The 16,556-nt window shown below is 41.5% G+C and overlaps 1 protein-coding gene across 2 annotated transcripts in view; it reads left to right on the top strand.

Moving 5' to 3' along the window:
- LOC133577040 (A disintegrin and metalloproteinase with thrombospondin motifs 2-like) overlaps positions 1-16,556 on the top strand; it is a 550,759-nt gene that overhangs the window by 265 nt on the left and 533,938 nt on the right. For both annotated transcript variants that reach the window (XM_061930552.1, XM_061930551.1), the window contains exon 2: positions 12,775-13,169. In XM_061930552.1, coding sequence (XP_061786536.1) covers positions 12,775-13,169 — 395 coding nt within the window. The remainder of the gene's footprint in view (positions 1-12,774; positions 13,170-16,556) is intronic.

Genomic DNA, 16,556 nt, shown 5'->3' with positions numbered 1-16,556 from the left:
ATCCGGGGGGGGGAGTCCACTTGGAAAGTGGGGAAGCTCCATGGTGTTTTTTTTTTTTTTTTTTGTGTGTGTGCAACTTTTGCATGTCCTGCTTTTGACTTTGCAATTAAATGTTGAATAAGGAAAAAAGGACCGGGAAATGACCCGTCACAGGACGCAGGAGTCGGATGTCAGCGTATCGATCAAACTATTAGCGGATCATGTTGTTGTCACCCTGCAAACTTTTTTTTTTTTTTTTTTTTTTTTTTTTAAACAATGCATGCGCGTGCGTGTGCGTGTGCACCCCCCTCTCCCCAAAACACGCCACTGTCACGTGCGCGTGGAAAAACGCTGCTTCATGCAAAACTGTGCACATTTTGAATTTGTTAATGAGCAGACTGCGTTTTGACATATGGATTGTTTCGCTTTATATATTTCCTGAAGCTTTTATTATTATTTTTTTATTTTTTTATTTAATTTTTAAAAGTGTTTTGTCCAGTGGATGGTGAGATCGGTGCGGCGTCTTCAGTAATGCGGACGCTGTATCGATCCGTTGTGGTGAAGAAGGAGCTGAGCCGGAAGGCAAAGCTCTCAATTTAGCGGTCGATCTACAGGTAAAAGCCAGTAAATTAGAATATTTTGAAAAACTTGATTTATTTCAGTAATTGCATTCAAAAGGTGTAACTTGTACATTATATTTATTCATTGCACACAGACTGATGCATTCAAATGTTTATTTCATTTAATTTTGATGATTTGAAGTGGCAACAAATGAAAATCCAAAATTCCGTGTGTCACAAAATTAGAATATTACTTAAGGCTAATACAAAAAAGGGATTTTTAGAAATGTTGGCCAACTGAAAAGTATGAAAATGAAAAATATGAGCATGTACAATACTCAATACTTGGTTGGAGCTCCTTTTGCCTCAATTACTGCGTTAATGCGGCGTGGCATGGAGTCGATGAGTTTCTGGCACTGCTCAGGTGTTATGAGAGCCCAGGTTGCTCTGATAGTGGCCTTCAACTCTTCTGCGTTTTTGGGTCTGGCATTCTGCATCTTCCTTTTCACAATACCCCACAGATTTTCTATGGGGCTAAGGTCAGGGGAGTTGGCGGGCCAATTTAGAAGAGAAATACCATGGTCCGTAAACCAGGCACGGGTAGATTTTGCGCTGTGTGCAGGCGCCAAGTCCTGTTGGAACTTGAAATCTCCATCTCCATAGAGCAGGTCAGCAGCAGGAAGCATGAAGTGCTCTAAAACTTGCTGGTAGACGGCTGCGTTGACCCTGGATCTCAGGAAACAGAGTGGACCGACACCAGCAGATGACATGGCACCCCAAACCATCACTGATGGTGGAAACTTTACACTAGACTTCAGGCAACGTGGATCCTGTGCCTCTCCTGTCTTCCTCCAGACTCTGGGGCCTCGATTTCCAAAGGAAATGCAAACCAAACCAACCCAAACCATCAGGTGCCAATGTCATCTGCTGGTGTCGGTCCACTCTGTTTCCTGAGATCCAGGGTCAACTGGTCATATTTTTCATTTTCACACTTTTCAGTTGGCCAACATTTCTAAAAATCCCTTTTTTGTATTAGCCTTAAGTAATATTCTAATTTTGTGACACACGGAATTTTGGATTTTCATTTGTTGCCACTTCAAATCATCCAAATGAAATGAAATAAACATTTGAATGCATCAGTCTGTGTGCAATGAATAAATATAATGTACAAGTTACACCTTTTGAATGCAATTACTGAAATAAATCAAGTTTTTCTAAATATTCTAATTTACTGGCTTTTACCTGTATATTTCCTGAAGCTTTTATTTTTATTTTTTTTATTTGTATTTAATTTCTAAAAGTGTTTTGTCCAGTGGATGGTGAGATCGACAGGCGTCTTCAGTAATGCGGACGCTGTATCGACCCGTTGTGGTGAAGAAGGAGCTGAGCCGGAAGGCAAAGCTCTCAATTTAGCGGTCGATCTACGTTCCCATCCTCACCTATGGTCATGAGCTTTGGGTTATGACCGAAAGGACAAGATCACGGGTACAAGCGGCCCAAATGAGTTTCCTCCGCCGGGTGGCGGGTCTCTCCCTTAGAGATAGGGTGAGAAGCTCTGTCATTAAGGGGGAGCTAAAAATAAAGCCACATGGAGAGGAGCCAGATGAGGTGGTTCGGGCATCTGGTCAGGATGCCACCCGAACGCCTCCCTAGGGAGGTGTTTAGGGCACGTCCGACCGGTAGGAGGCCACGGGGAAGACCCAGGACACGTTGGGAAGACTATGTCTCCCGGCTGGCCTGGGAACGCCTCGGGATCCCCCAGGAGGAGCTGGACGAAGTGACTGGGGGGAGGGAAGTCTGGGCTTCCCTGCTTAGGCTGCTGACCCCGCGACCCCACCTCGGATAAGCGGAAGAAAATGGATGGATGGATGGATGGATTTTGTCCTGTCAAATCATATTGTTGATGTTGATGTCCATATTGGCTGTAAAATGTACTTTACAAAAGAGAAGCATGGAGCTTTTAGAGCAGGGGTTTCAGACTCATTTTAGAAAGGGGGGCCACATGGAGAAAAATCCACTCCCAAGTGGGCCGGACCGGTAAAATCACAGCATGATAACTTAAAAATAAAGACAACTTCAGATTGTTTTCTTTGTTTAAAAACAGAACAAGCACATCCTGAAAAATGTACAAATCATAATGTTGTTGTTTTGTTTGCACTTACATGTTGCGGTTAATAGTATTGTATCTTTATTTGTCTTTTTAGGGCCCGCATGGCCCATTGCATAAGGACTCCCAAAGGGAGTCCTTATGCAATGGGACATAAGGACCTTCTGAATTTGTAAGGTTTTATTATTATTATTCTTCCGCAACTTTGCGCTGTAATTTGACCCCCTTAACATACTTCAAAACTCACCAAATTTTACACACACATCAGTAATATACGGCAAAACTTTTTATCAAAAAACCAAACCTCAAAACTCAAAATTGCGCTCTAGCGCCCCCTAGGAAAAAAACAACTAGACTGCCTGTAACTCCCACTAGGAAGGTCGGAGAGACATGAAACAAAAACCTCTATGTAGGTCTGACTTAGACCTAGTTTTCATAATTGTATATCCTCCGGCAAAAATCAACAGGAATTTGGCAATTCCCCCTTCAAGACAAAAAAGTACTAAAAACAGTCAATTTTGTCTCTTTGAGCTGTATTTTCACCCTCTTAACATGCTCCAAAACCCACCAAACTGAACACACACATTAGAACTGGCAAAAATTGCGATCTAATAAAAAAACCTAACCCCAAATCTCAAAATTGCGCTCTAGCGCAATTTTTTAATAAAACGGCGACAAAACTGCAACTCTGAAGAAAAAAATGACAAAACTGCCTGTAACTCCCACTGGGAAGGTCGGAGAGACATGAAACAAAAACCTCTATGTAGGTCTCACTTAGACCTACATTTCATAGATTGACAACCCTCAGCAAAAATCAACAGGAAGTTTGCAATTTCCCCTTCAAAACAACATTTTTTTTATAAACCGGTCACTTCTCTTCAAACATTATCTCCTCCGAGCGCGTTTGTCGTTTCAGCTTCAAACTAACACAGGAGAGAGATTGAACCCTTCCAAATAAAAGTTATCGAAATAATTCTTCTAACTGCTCCGGTTTTGATTTTATGAGCCTTCAAAGAACCGCTGCGCTGCTGTTTTCTCAAGATGGCTGGTTAAAAGCAGGAAGCACCAGCGTGCCCACACAATGCAGACAAGGTAGGTACACTAGACAAAAGTATTGGGACAATTCGGACTAAAAGTAGACAAAAGTATTGGGACACTTACTACTACCACTGAACAAAAGCATTGGGCAACTGGACAAAAGTATTGGGACACTTACACTGGACAAAAGTATTGGGACACTTGGGACTCAAACTTGACAAAAGTATTGGGACACTTAGGACTAGCACCTGCCAAATACGCGGGCCCGACCAACGCTGCTTGCAGCTTTAATTTTTATATACTTTCTGAATAAATGATGTGATAATGTTCATTTCAACTCATTGGTGTTCATTTTCAATCTATCAAGTTAAAAAAACAAGGTAACACTTTAGTATGGGGAACATATTATAAGTAACAAATACTTAATTAACAGTTATTTGGTTAGGGTTGGGGTTTGGGTTGATTTTAGGGTTAGGTTTGGTTGTATAATAAGGCCATGCAGAATAAGGCCTTACTAAGTACTTAATAATGACTAATTAAGAGCCAATATGTTACTAATTTGCATGTTAATAAGCAACTAATTAATAGTGAAAGTGTTACTAAAGTATAGCTCGGTTGGTGGAGTGGCCGTGCCTGCAACTTCAGGGTTGCAGGTTCGATCCATCCTCGTCACTGCCGTTGTGTCCTTGGGCAAGAGACTTTACCCACCTGCTCCCAGTGCCACCCACACTGCTTTAAACATGTAAATTCAATATTGGGTTTCACTATGTAAAGCGCTTTGAGTGACTTGAGAAAAAGCGCTATATAAATATAATTCACTTCACGCCAAAAATAATATCAAAATCAAATTACAGGATGTTATTTGTGTAGTTTGATTATTTTCCTCGACTTTTGCACTAACATCATGTGGTTTATTTATTTTTAAACATGTGTCGCATAAGCTACAAAGATGCAAAGAATTGCTATTGCGACATCTAGTGGACACATTTAGAACAGCAGCTTCTTTCATGCAAACATTTCGGCTCATTTTTATACTGAGCAACTCGTACATTTGACACCCCTGTTTTTAGAAAGATGGTAACACTTTAGTATGGGGAACATATTCACCCTTAATTAGTTGCTTATTAACATGCAAATTAGTAAAATATTGGCTCTTAATTGGTCATTATTAAGTACTTATTCTGCATGGTTTTATTATACAACCAGTAAGCCATTAACTAAGAGTCTTCCCTCAATAACCTTAGAATTATTGCTTATTAGTAACCCTAACCCTAACCCTAACCCTTATATGTTCCCTTAGTGTCCAAATAACTCTAAATTAAGTCTTTGTTGCTTTAATAATAGTATACAAATGTAATAAGCCAAACATAATATCAAAATCAAATTACAGGATGTTATTTGTGTAGTTTGATTATTTTCCTCGACTTTTGCACTAACATCATGTGGTTTATTATTATTAGCATCATGTGTTTTTGTTGTTTTTTTTTTTTACATGTGTCGCATAATCTACAAAGATACAAAGAATTGCTATTGCGACATCTGGTGGACACATTTAGAACAGCAGCTTCTTTCATGCAAACATTTCGGCTCATTTTTATACTGAGCAACTCGTACATTTGACACCCCTGTTTTTAGAAAGATGGTAACACTTTAGTATGGGGAACATATTCACCCTTAATTAGTTGCTTATTAAATTTGTATACTATTATTAAAGCAACAAAGACTTAATTTAGAGTTATTTGGACACTAGGGGAACATATAAGGGTTAGGGTTAGGGTTACTAATAAGCAATAATTCTGAGGTTATTGAGGGAAGACTCTTAGTTAATGGTTTACTGGTTGTATAGTAAGGCCATGCAGAATAAGTACTTAATAATGACCAATTAAGAGCCAATATTGTACTAATTTGCATGTTAATAAGCAACTAATTAATGGTGAATATGTTCCCCATACTAAAGTGTTACCAAACATAATATCAAAATCAAATTACAGGATGTTATTTAGGTAGTTTGATCGTTTTCCTCGACTTTTGCACTAACATCATGTGGTTTATTTATTTTCAAACATGTGTCGCATAAGCTACAAAGATGCAAAGAATTGCTATTGCGACATCTAGTGGACACATTTAGAACAGCAGCTCCTTTCATGCAAACATTTCGGCTCATTTTTATACTGAGCAACTCGTACATTTGACACCCCTGTTTTAGAAAGATGGTAACACTTTAGTATGGGGAACATATTCACCCTTAATTAGTTGCTTATTAACATGCAAATTAGTAAAATATTGGCTCTTAATCGGTCATTATTAAGTACTTATTCTGCATGGTTTTATTATACAACCAGTAAGCCATTAACTAAGAGTCTTCCCTCAATAACCTTAGAATTATTGCTTATTAGTAACCCTAACCCTAACCCTAACCCTTATATGTTCCCCTAGTGTCCAAATAACTCTAAATTAAGTCTTTGTTGCTTTAATAATAGTATACAAATTTAATAAGCCAAACATAATATCAAAATCAAATTACAGGATGTTATTTGTGTAGTTTGATTATTTTCCTCGACTTTTGCACTAACATCATGTGGTTTATTATTATTAGCATCATGTGTTTTTTTTTTTTTTTTTTTTTTTACATGTGTCGCATAATCTACAAAGATACAAAGAATTGCTATTGCGACATCTAGTGGACACATTTAGAACAGCAGCTTCTTTCATGCAAACATTTCGGCTCATTTTTATACTGAGCAACTCGTACATTTGACACCCCTGTTTTTAGAAAGATGGTAACACTTTAGTATGGGGAACATATTCACCCTTAATTAGTTGCTTATTAACATGCAAATTAGTAAAATATTGGCTCTTAATTGGTCATTATTAAGTACTTATTCTGCATGGTTTTATTATACAACCAGTAAGCCATTAACTAAGAGTCTTCCCTCAATAACCTTAGAATTATTGCTTATTAGTAACCCTAACCCTAACCCTAACCCTTATATGTTCCCCTAGTGTCCAAATAACTCTAAATTAAGTCTTTGTTGCTTTAATAATAGTATACAAATGTAATAAGCCAAACATAATATCAAAATCAAATTACAGGATGTTATTTGTGTAGTTTGATTATTTTCCTCGACTTTTGCACTAACATCATGTGGTTTATTATTATTAGCATCATGTGTTTTTTTTTTTTTTTTTTTTTTTTACATGTGTCGCATAATCTACAAAGATACAAAGAATTGCTATTGCGACATCTAGTGGACACATTTAGAACAGCAGCTTCTTTCATGCAAACATTTCGGCTCATTTTTATACTGAGCAACTCGTACATTTGACACCCCTGTTTTTAGAAAGATGGTAACACTTTAGTATGGGGAACATATTCACCCTTAATTAGTTGCTTATTAAATTTGTATACTATTATTAAAGCAACAAAGACTTAATTTAGAGTTATTTGGACACTAGGGGAACATATAAGGGTTAGGGTTAGGGTTAGGGTTACTAATAAGCAATAATTCTGAGGTTATTGAGGGAAGACTCTTAGTTAATGGCTTACTGGTTGTATAGTAAGGCCATGCAGAATAAGTACTTAATAATGACCAATTAAGAGCCAATATTTTACTAATTTGCATGTTAATAAGCAACTAATTAATGGTGAATATGTTCCCCATACTAAAGTGTTACCAAACATAATATCAAAATCAAATTACAGAATGTTATTTATGTAGTTTGATTATTTTCCTCGACTTTTGCACTAACATCATGTGGTTTATTTATTTTTTTTTTACATGTGTCGCATAATCTACAAAGATACAAAGAATTGCTATTGCGACATCTAGTGGACACATTTAGAGCAGCGGTTTCTTTCATTCAAAAATGTTGGCTCATTTTTATCCTTAGCAAATTCGTCCCGCGGGCCGGGTAAAACCTGCTCGCGGGCCCGATCCGGCCCACGGGCCGTATGTTTGACACCCCTGTTTTAGAAAGATGGTAACACTTTAGTATGGGGAACATATTCACCGTTAATTAGTTGCTTATTAAAGTAACAAAGACTTAATTTAGAATTATTTGGATTTTGTGAGTTCAAACCTCAGCAGAGTCATACCAAAGACTATAAAAATGGGAGCCATTACCTCCCTGCTTGGCACTCAGCATCAAGGGTTGGAATTGGGGGTTAAATCACCAAAAATGATTCCCGGGCGCGGCCACCGCTGCTGCTCACTGCTCCCCTCACCTCCCAGGGGTTCATCAAGGGTGATGGGTCAAATGCAGAGAATCATTTTGCCACACCTAGTGTGTGTGTGACAATCATGGGTACTTTAACTTTAACTAGGGCAACCCGCGGCTCTTTAGCGCCGCCCTAGTGGCTCGCTGGAGCTTTTTCAAAAATGTATGAAAAATGGAAAAAGTTGAGGGAAAAAAAAAAGGTTTTGTTTTAATATGGTTTCTGTAGGAGGACAAACATGACACAAACCTCCCTAATTGTTATAAAGCACACTGTTTATATTAAACATGCTTCACTGATTCGAGTATTTGGCGAGCGCCGTTTTGTCCTACTCATTTTGGCGGTCCTTGAACTCACCTTAGTTTGTTTACATGTATATCTTTCTGCGACTTTCTCGGACGTGTTTTATGCCACTTCTTTTTCTGTCTCATTTTGTCCACTAAACTTTTAACGTTGTGCATGAATCCACAAAGGTGAGTTTTGTTGATGTTATGGACTTGTGTGGAGTGCTAATCAGACATATTTGGTCACTGCATTACTGCGAGCTAATCGATGCTAACAGGCTATTTAGGCTAGCTATATGTACATATTGCATCATTATGCCTCATTTGTAGCTATATTTGAGCTCATTTAGTTTCCTTTAAGTCCTCTTAATTCAATTTATATCTCATGACACACTATCTGTATGTAATATGGCTTTTAATTTTTTGCGGCTCCAGACAGATTTGTTTTTGTATTTTTGGTCCAATAGGCGAGGGCGGACCTACGTCACTTCCGCCTGCCAATCCCCTAGCAACCGGTCGCCATATTGAATTCGTTGAAAACAAACCAGCTCACAGCGAACACAGCATTGACAGAAAAGGCATTTAACGAGGTTTCACGGCATTTTAAACTGTTCTAAATGGCGTATGATTATGTAAATAGTCTCCCCAGTGAGGCTAGGTTAAGATACGAGTTAAAATGTTCTGTAGTTGGATTAAACGACTGTCCTTACCGCCTTCCAGCAGATGGTATAGCCAAGTTGTGGTTAAGAAGGTGGATTTTTGTTCCTTATATTTACCAGAAACGAAGTGATCCGAACACACGACCCGGGATTTTGGGGGACTCCAGTGAGAACCGTCCTCGTTTTCCCGGTGTAAAGCTGCGAGCCATTTGTCTCGTCTCTGTGGGGCTTTGGCAGAAAAAATATTGAGAGATTTGAGGGCTACAACTACAAGTAATGTTTGATTACAACAAAGGAGACTTGCAGACAGCATTTTACGACTGTCTTGAAAAGTTGATTAAATGGCAACATGAAAATTATAGGGTTTATTGGTTTTTAAAAACCCAACCGTTAAGTGCAAATTTAAATGAAACCGGTTTTCGAAAATAGCCTTTATACCGTATGTTATTGTTGTGCAACAACAACAACTTCAGCTGTCGAACGTTATTCAGTAAAAATTCAACGGGTTCAACATTAGCATGGACGGTATAGCCAAGTTGTGGTTAAGAAGGTGGATTTTTGTTCCTTATATTTACCAGAAACGAAGTGATACGAACACACGACCCGGGATTTTGGGGGACTCCAGTGAGAACCGTCCTCGTTTTCCCGGTGTAAAGCTGCGAGCCATTTGTCTCGTCTCTGTGGGCTTTTAGCACGCTTTGGCAGAACAAAATACGACCTTTGTTTTCCCTGTTTCCAGTTGTGGTTTGCACAACCAAAAACAACACAGTTTTTTTGGCATTTTGGAGGCAGAATGACGGGTTTAATCAGCGCATGTCGACAGGTTAAAGAGTAATGGCGACGGTTTGTTTTCAACGCCAGTCAGGTTGCTATGGCTCGAAGAACCCGTATGTAGCTCAGTTGCCCGGATGTCGGCCCTGCCCTATAAGGCTCTTTCAACATTTTGGGTTGCCGACCCCTGAACTAGGGGAACATATGACGGTTAGGGTTAGGGTTAGGGTTAGGGTTAGGGTTACTAATAATCAATAATTCTGAGGTTATTGAGGGAAGACTCTTAGTTAATGGCTTGCTGGTTGTCAGAGGTGGGTAGTAACGCGCTACATTTACTCCGTTACATCTACTTGAGTAACTTTTGGGATAAATTGTACTTCTAAGAGTAGTTTTGATGCAACATACTTTTACTTTTACTTGAGTATATTTATAGAGAAGAAACGCTACTTTTACTCCGCTACTTTTATCTACATTCAGCTCGCTACTCGCTACTAATTTTTATCCATCTGTTAATGCACGCTTTGTTTGTTTTGGTCTGTCAGACAGACCTTCATAGTGCCTGCGTTTCAACAAATACAGTCACTGGTGACGTTCACTCACTACGTTCAATCAGATGCAGTCACTGGTGACGTTGGACCAATCAAACAGAGCCAGGCGGTCACATGACCTGACTTAAACAAGTTGAAAAACGTATTCGGGTGTTACCATTTAGTGGTCAATCGTACGGAATATGTACTGTACTGTGCAATCTACTAATAAAAGTTTCAATCAATCAATCAATCAATCAAAAGTGTGAAGGAAAAAAGACCCTTTTTTATTTCATCCGTACATCCCGTCAAAAGCCTAAAGACTGACTGCACAGTTCCTGTCTTCACAATAAAAGTGCCGCTCCATCGCGCCTGCGCTTTCAAAATAAGAGTCTCCGAAAGCCAGCGCAAACAAGCTAGCAAGCTAGCAAGCGACGGAGTTTGCCGCCAATGTATTTCTTGTAAAGTGTATAAAAACGAATATGGAAGCTGGACAAATAAGAAGCCAAAAACCAACCACTTTCATGTGGTATTAGACAGAAAAGAGGAACTGTTTTTCTCCTCCATTTGAAAACGTGGACGTTATCATCACTACTGTCTGATTCCAATCAATGCAAGTCATCAGAATCAGGTAATACACCAACTTATATTCTTGTCTTCATGAAAGAAAGGAATCTATATGTGTTAAACATGCATGTATATTCATTAAAACACCTTTAACATGTAAACAAAAACGGCAAAATAAATAAATATAAATTATATACTGTATATATCAATGTATGTATATATATATATATATATGTGTATATACATGTATATATATGTGTGTGTGTGTGTGTGTGTATATATATATATATATATATATATATATATACATATATATATATATATATATATATATATATATGTGTGTGTTAGAGATGCGCGGTTTGCGGGCACAACCGCGGAGTCCGCGGATTATCGCGGAAATTTTAAAAAATTAGATTTTATCCGCGGGTCGGGCGGTTGAAATAAAAAAAAATTAGATTTTAAATAGATTCAGGCGGGTGGCAGTTAAACCAATTGGGAAATATATATACATAGTTAAATGTTGTTACCCACATACGAAAAACGAGCAGGCACCTGCAGCATATGCCACAACAGAAGAAGAAAAAAAAAAGAGATGGACACTTTTACGGAGCGGAGAAGGCCCCCGACGCCTCGCCGGGGTCCGGGACCAAGGCCCCTTCCCCCGAGAGGGCCCCACCGGGAGCCGTAGCTGAGGCGATCCGCGAGAAGGGCCCGACGCACGTCCAGGGTCACCACCGCGCCCACCGCACCGACACCCCGCCTCGTCCGCCTTCGCCGCGGCCGGCGTCACGCGCAGCAGGTAAGCAGCTTACCTGCCCGCCACCCCCGTGGCCCGGGGCTCGTAACAGGGGTCACTCCGCGCGCTCCGCCCGCGCAGCTTACCTGCCCGCCACCCCTGTTGCCGGGGGCGCGTAACAGGGGTCACTCCGCGCGCAGTGCGCTCACGAAAGGGGTGGGGCTCACCCTGGTTGATATAGACAGCAGGGCGGTGGCCATGGACGTCGGAACCCGCTAAGGAGTGTGTAACAACCCACCTGCCGAATCAACTAGCCCTGAAAATGGATGGCGCTGGAGCGTTGGGCCCATACCCGGCCGTCGCCGGCAGCGAGACGCGCTTGGAGGTGCGCTCAGCGCGGCTCCCATATGATTGCGCACTGGTGTGCGTCTGGGCCGTGACAGCGTGGCACGCGAATGTCTGTGCTGCATTGGATCAGTCTCCTTTCTTTAACAGGCAAAAGCTTTATAACCTCACTAATGCCTTGCATCGTCTATATTAGATATATAACAACGGGCGGGTGCGGGCGGATGGCGGGCGGGTGCGGTTCTGATCAAATGTTACATCGGGTGGATGGCGGATGGTTGACGACTTTCTGATGCGGTTGCGGATGAAATAATTGCTTATCCGCGCATCTCTAGTGTGTGTGTATATGTTACTCATCAGTTACTCAGTACTTGAGTTGTTTTTTCACAACATACTTTTTACTTTTACTCAAGTAAATATTTGGGTGACTACTCCTTACTTTTACTTGAGTAATAAATCTCTAAAGTAACAGTACTCTTACTTGAGTACAATTTCTGGCTACTCTACCCACCTCTGCTGGTTGTATAATAAGGCCATGCAGAATAAGGCATTAATAAGTACTTAATAATGACTAATTAAGAGCCAATATGTTACTAAATTGCATGATAATAAGCAACTAATTAATAGTTAATATGTTCCCCATACTAAAGTGTTACCAGAAAGATATTTTCTCAGCTCGAGCAGACTGAAGGAAAAAAACAAAAAAAACAACAAAAAAACCCCAACCCTCCGCAGTTTGCACCTTGATCACCCCTGTTGATGGCGGAAGGGCACAGAAGGTGTCAGAACGCTGGATTCCCAACATGTAGTCTGCTTCCCTGCATGGGGTCATGGGTGGGGCCGTGTGTCCTTTTATTCCCTTTTGTTTATTATTACTCAGCACGTGACACATCTTGGAAGGAAGACCACATTCCTTGGCATGCTGCACATTTTTTTAATCCCTTTTTCTCTCTCTCCACCTCTTATTTTGTGCCGTTGCCAGACTCCCTGCAGCACGTCCTGGGGGAGTATGGACTGGCGAGGCCGATGAGTGTGGACGCGGAGGGCCGCTTCCTGTCGCACGCCGTCTCGGCGGGCCGGGTGGCAGGAGGGCAGCCCCGTAGGCGCCAGAAGAGGGAGGTAGGAGGAGGCAATGAAGAGTGGGAAGGACCGAGCGGGGTCGAGAGGCTCTACTACAACGTCACCGTCTTCGGCCGGGAGCTCCACCTGCGCCTGCGCCACAACGCCGGGCTGGTGGCCCCCGGAGCCAAGATCGAGTGGCGTGACGACGACGATAGCACCCGGCACTTTGAGAGGCTGCAGGACGACTGCTTGTACGTGGGGGACATCAGCGACGCGCCGGGGGCCACCGTGGCCCTCAGCAACTGTGACGGCCTGGTGAGTGGACTCCGCCGCCTCTGCAAACGTTGGTCCCGCTGATAGCGAGACGGCCGATCGCGGCAGCTGGCGATTGATAATATTTACAAGCCACTTGTTCTGGCTGCTCCTCGGCAGGCTTCTGGAGGATTGTCGAGGAGAGGAAAGTTCGCTTTGAGCAAAGTCATAAAGTCTTTTCAGTGTTTTGGCCTTCATGCTGGAATTTGGACCCTTTGAAAGTAGCTTTAATGCTAATGAGCTGTGTTCGTCTCCATGAAGTTAAAAAGTACCAATGATTGTCACTGAGATTATCCTCTGCATTTAACCTGGGAGGTGAGGGGAGCAGTGAGCAGCAGCGGTGGCCGCGCCCGGGAATCATTTTTGGTGATTTAACCCCCAATTCCAATCCTTGATGCTGAGTGCCAAGCAGGGAGGTAATGGCTCCCATTTGTATAGTCTTTGGTATGACTCGGCCGAGGTTTGAACTCACGACAACAGACACTCCTCACGGCTTACAACAAAATGCTCTCATGGATATATATAATGCACACTAAGTTGATGTGTCAATCATAGTGCCCACCTCAATGACCCTGTGAGCAGCTTTGATTGCTCCAAAGCCACTTTTTAACTTCTATTGTGAATTAAGAGTCATCAGTGAGACTTTTCAAGTTTGTTGTGAGGTCCTTCCATTCTAGGCAGCATGGTGGTAGAGGGGTTAGTGTGTCTGCCTCACAATACGGAGGTCCTGGGTTCGATCCTGCGCTCGGGATCTTTCTGTGTGGAGTTTGCATGTTCTCCCCGTGACTGCGTGGCTTCCCTCCGGGTAGTCCGGCTTCCTCCCACCTCCAAAGACATGCACCTGGGGATAGGCCCCTCCCACCTCTAAATACATGCACCTGGGGATAGGCCCCTCCCACCTCCTTAGACATGCACCTGGGGATAGGCCCCTCCCACCTCCAAAGACATGCACCTGGGGATAGGCCCCTCCCACCTCTAAATACATGCACCTGGGGATAGGCTCCTCCCACCTCCAAAGACATGCACCTGGGGATAGGTTGATTGGCAACACTAAATGGTCCCTAGTGTGTGAATATTGTCTGTCTATCTGTGTTGGCCCTGTGATGAGGTGGCGACTTGTCCAGGGTGTACCCCGCCTTCCGCCCGAATGCAGCTGAAATAGGCTCCAGCACCCCCCGTGACCCCGGAAGTGATAAGCGGTAGGAAATGGATGGATGGATGGTCCTTCCATTCCTTTATTGCTTTACATGAAAAGGCTGATTGTGCAAAATAGGTTTTACATCTGGGTTTGCTACACCGCCCCCTGGTGGAGGCCCGTGTGTTTTTAGTTGTCACAGCAGATGTAAACTGGACAAAGTGCTTAAGTGGCGCTGGTGTGGTGTTATTTCGGATTCGATGGGCCATTCGTACTGATGCTAATTTTTGATTATTAGCAAAAAAAAATATTTTTGGAGAACTAAACAGTGATGGCGGTGTTGTGGTTTTCGGGCAAGGATTTTGAGCGATTGCTTGTGCAAAGTTTCCAATGGCCTCAGTGTCATTTCGCTTGCCCGGGACCAACATGTTATACAATAATAAAAACGAGACATAATCATTGCATTAAAATAAGTTTGAGCTGCCTCCAGGAATAACAAACTCCTGATTAGGGTTCCAAAGGCGTGGAAAGTTTCCAGTAAATTTTCCGGAAACTTTCCAGTAAATTTTCCGGAAACTTTCCGAAAATTTACCACGGGAAGTTAAGCCTGGGAAGTTTGGAAATATTGACCATCTTTTGATTATTCAAATTTGGACACTGTCCATGGGAGTTAATGGGAATATATGTGAATTAATGGGGAATTACAATAATTATATATTATTTAGATGGTGTACGTGGCATTATTCTGTTTATATTTTTTTATTCTTGTAAAAGACTAATGTAATGCCACACACAGATATAAATAGTCAGCTAAACAATTGGAGTAGTCTTTAAGAATATTTGACTGATGGACAAATGAATAGAAATAGGCGAGATGAATAAATCAATCAATCAATCAATGTTTATTTCCCTAAATCACAAGTGTTTCAAAGGGCTGCACAAGCCACAACGACATCCTCGGTACAGAGCCCACATAAGGGCAAGGAAAAACTCACCCCAGTGGGACGTCCATGTGAATGACTATGAGAAACCTTGGAGAGGACCGCATATGTGGGTAACTCCCCCCCTCTAGGGGAGACCGAATGCAATGGATGTCGAGTGGGTCTGACATAATATTGTGAGAGTCCAGTCCATAGTGGATCTAACATAAAAGTGAGAGTTCAGTCCATAGTGGATCTAACATAATAGTGAGAGTCCAGTCCATAGTGGATCTAACATAATAGTGTGAGAGTCCAGTCCATAGTGGATCTAACATAATAGTGAGAGTCCAGTCCATAGTGGATCCAACATAATAGTGATAGTTCAGTCCATAGTGGATCTAACATAATAGTGAGAGTCCAGTCCATAGTGGATCTAACATAATAGTGTGAGAGTCCAGTCCATAGTGGATCTAACATAATAGTGAGAGTCCAGTCCATAGTGGATCTAACATAATAGTGAGAGTCCAGTCCATAGTGGATCTAACATAATAGTGAGAGTCCAGTCCATAGTGGATCTAACATAATAGTGTGAGAGTCCAGTCCATAGTGGATCTAACATAATAGTGAAAGTCCAGTCCATAGTGGATCTAACATAATAGTAAGTGTCGAATGTGTCAAATGTGTCGAAATGAACAGTCAATCAGCATGCTAAATCAAACTATAAGCTACATTCTTGTATGACAACAGAATGGCTAGCAGAACATAAGGCAGAGGAAACTACACCTTTTCATTTAGTATTTGCTTTACAGATCACAAAAAAAGGTAAATTCGGATCGCTAACATTGTTAGCATAAATGAATGGGATTTAACATAGAGATAATTAGCATCACGGCTAACGGAGAAATATTTTCGGTTCATTATGAGACCGAGGTGGTACATAAACCTAGCTAGCTAGAGATATTGGCCCCAAAATCATTGAACAAGTACAGGAACAGCTAGCTAGCTTGAGTGTAAGTCTGCTGGAGTAGTCTAGTCATACAGTAACAAGCAGTTACACCTCTATTACACTTAAATACCATACATCAAATATAGTTACCCCATCAACACTTACCTGACTGGATGAAGTCCTTGGGCTCAAATAATAGTGTGGCCTCAATAGCCCTGCTGTAGTGTGTTGCATGCTGGGAATTATCTGTGCATGTGATGGAGGAATGCACCGTGCAGGGTTGGAATTCTACTTGGAAAAACATATCACTCTTGAATCAACACAGTAGTTAATACTATGATCAATGTTAATTAAAATACTAAATGTGGGATATACATAATAATGGAAGT

The sequence above is a fragment of the Nerophis lumbriciformis genome, linkage group LG36, assembly GCF_033978685.3.
Source record: "Nerophis lumbriciformis linkage group LG36, RoL_Nlum_v2.1, whole genome shotgun sequence".
Taxonomy (NCBI): domain Eukaryota; kingdom Metazoa; phylum Chordata; class Actinopteri; order Syngnathiformes; family Syngnathidae; genus Nerophis; species Nerophis lumbriciformis.
Note: the sequence above shows the minus strand (reverse complement) of the source record. Positions and strands in the feature narration are given on the sequence as shown.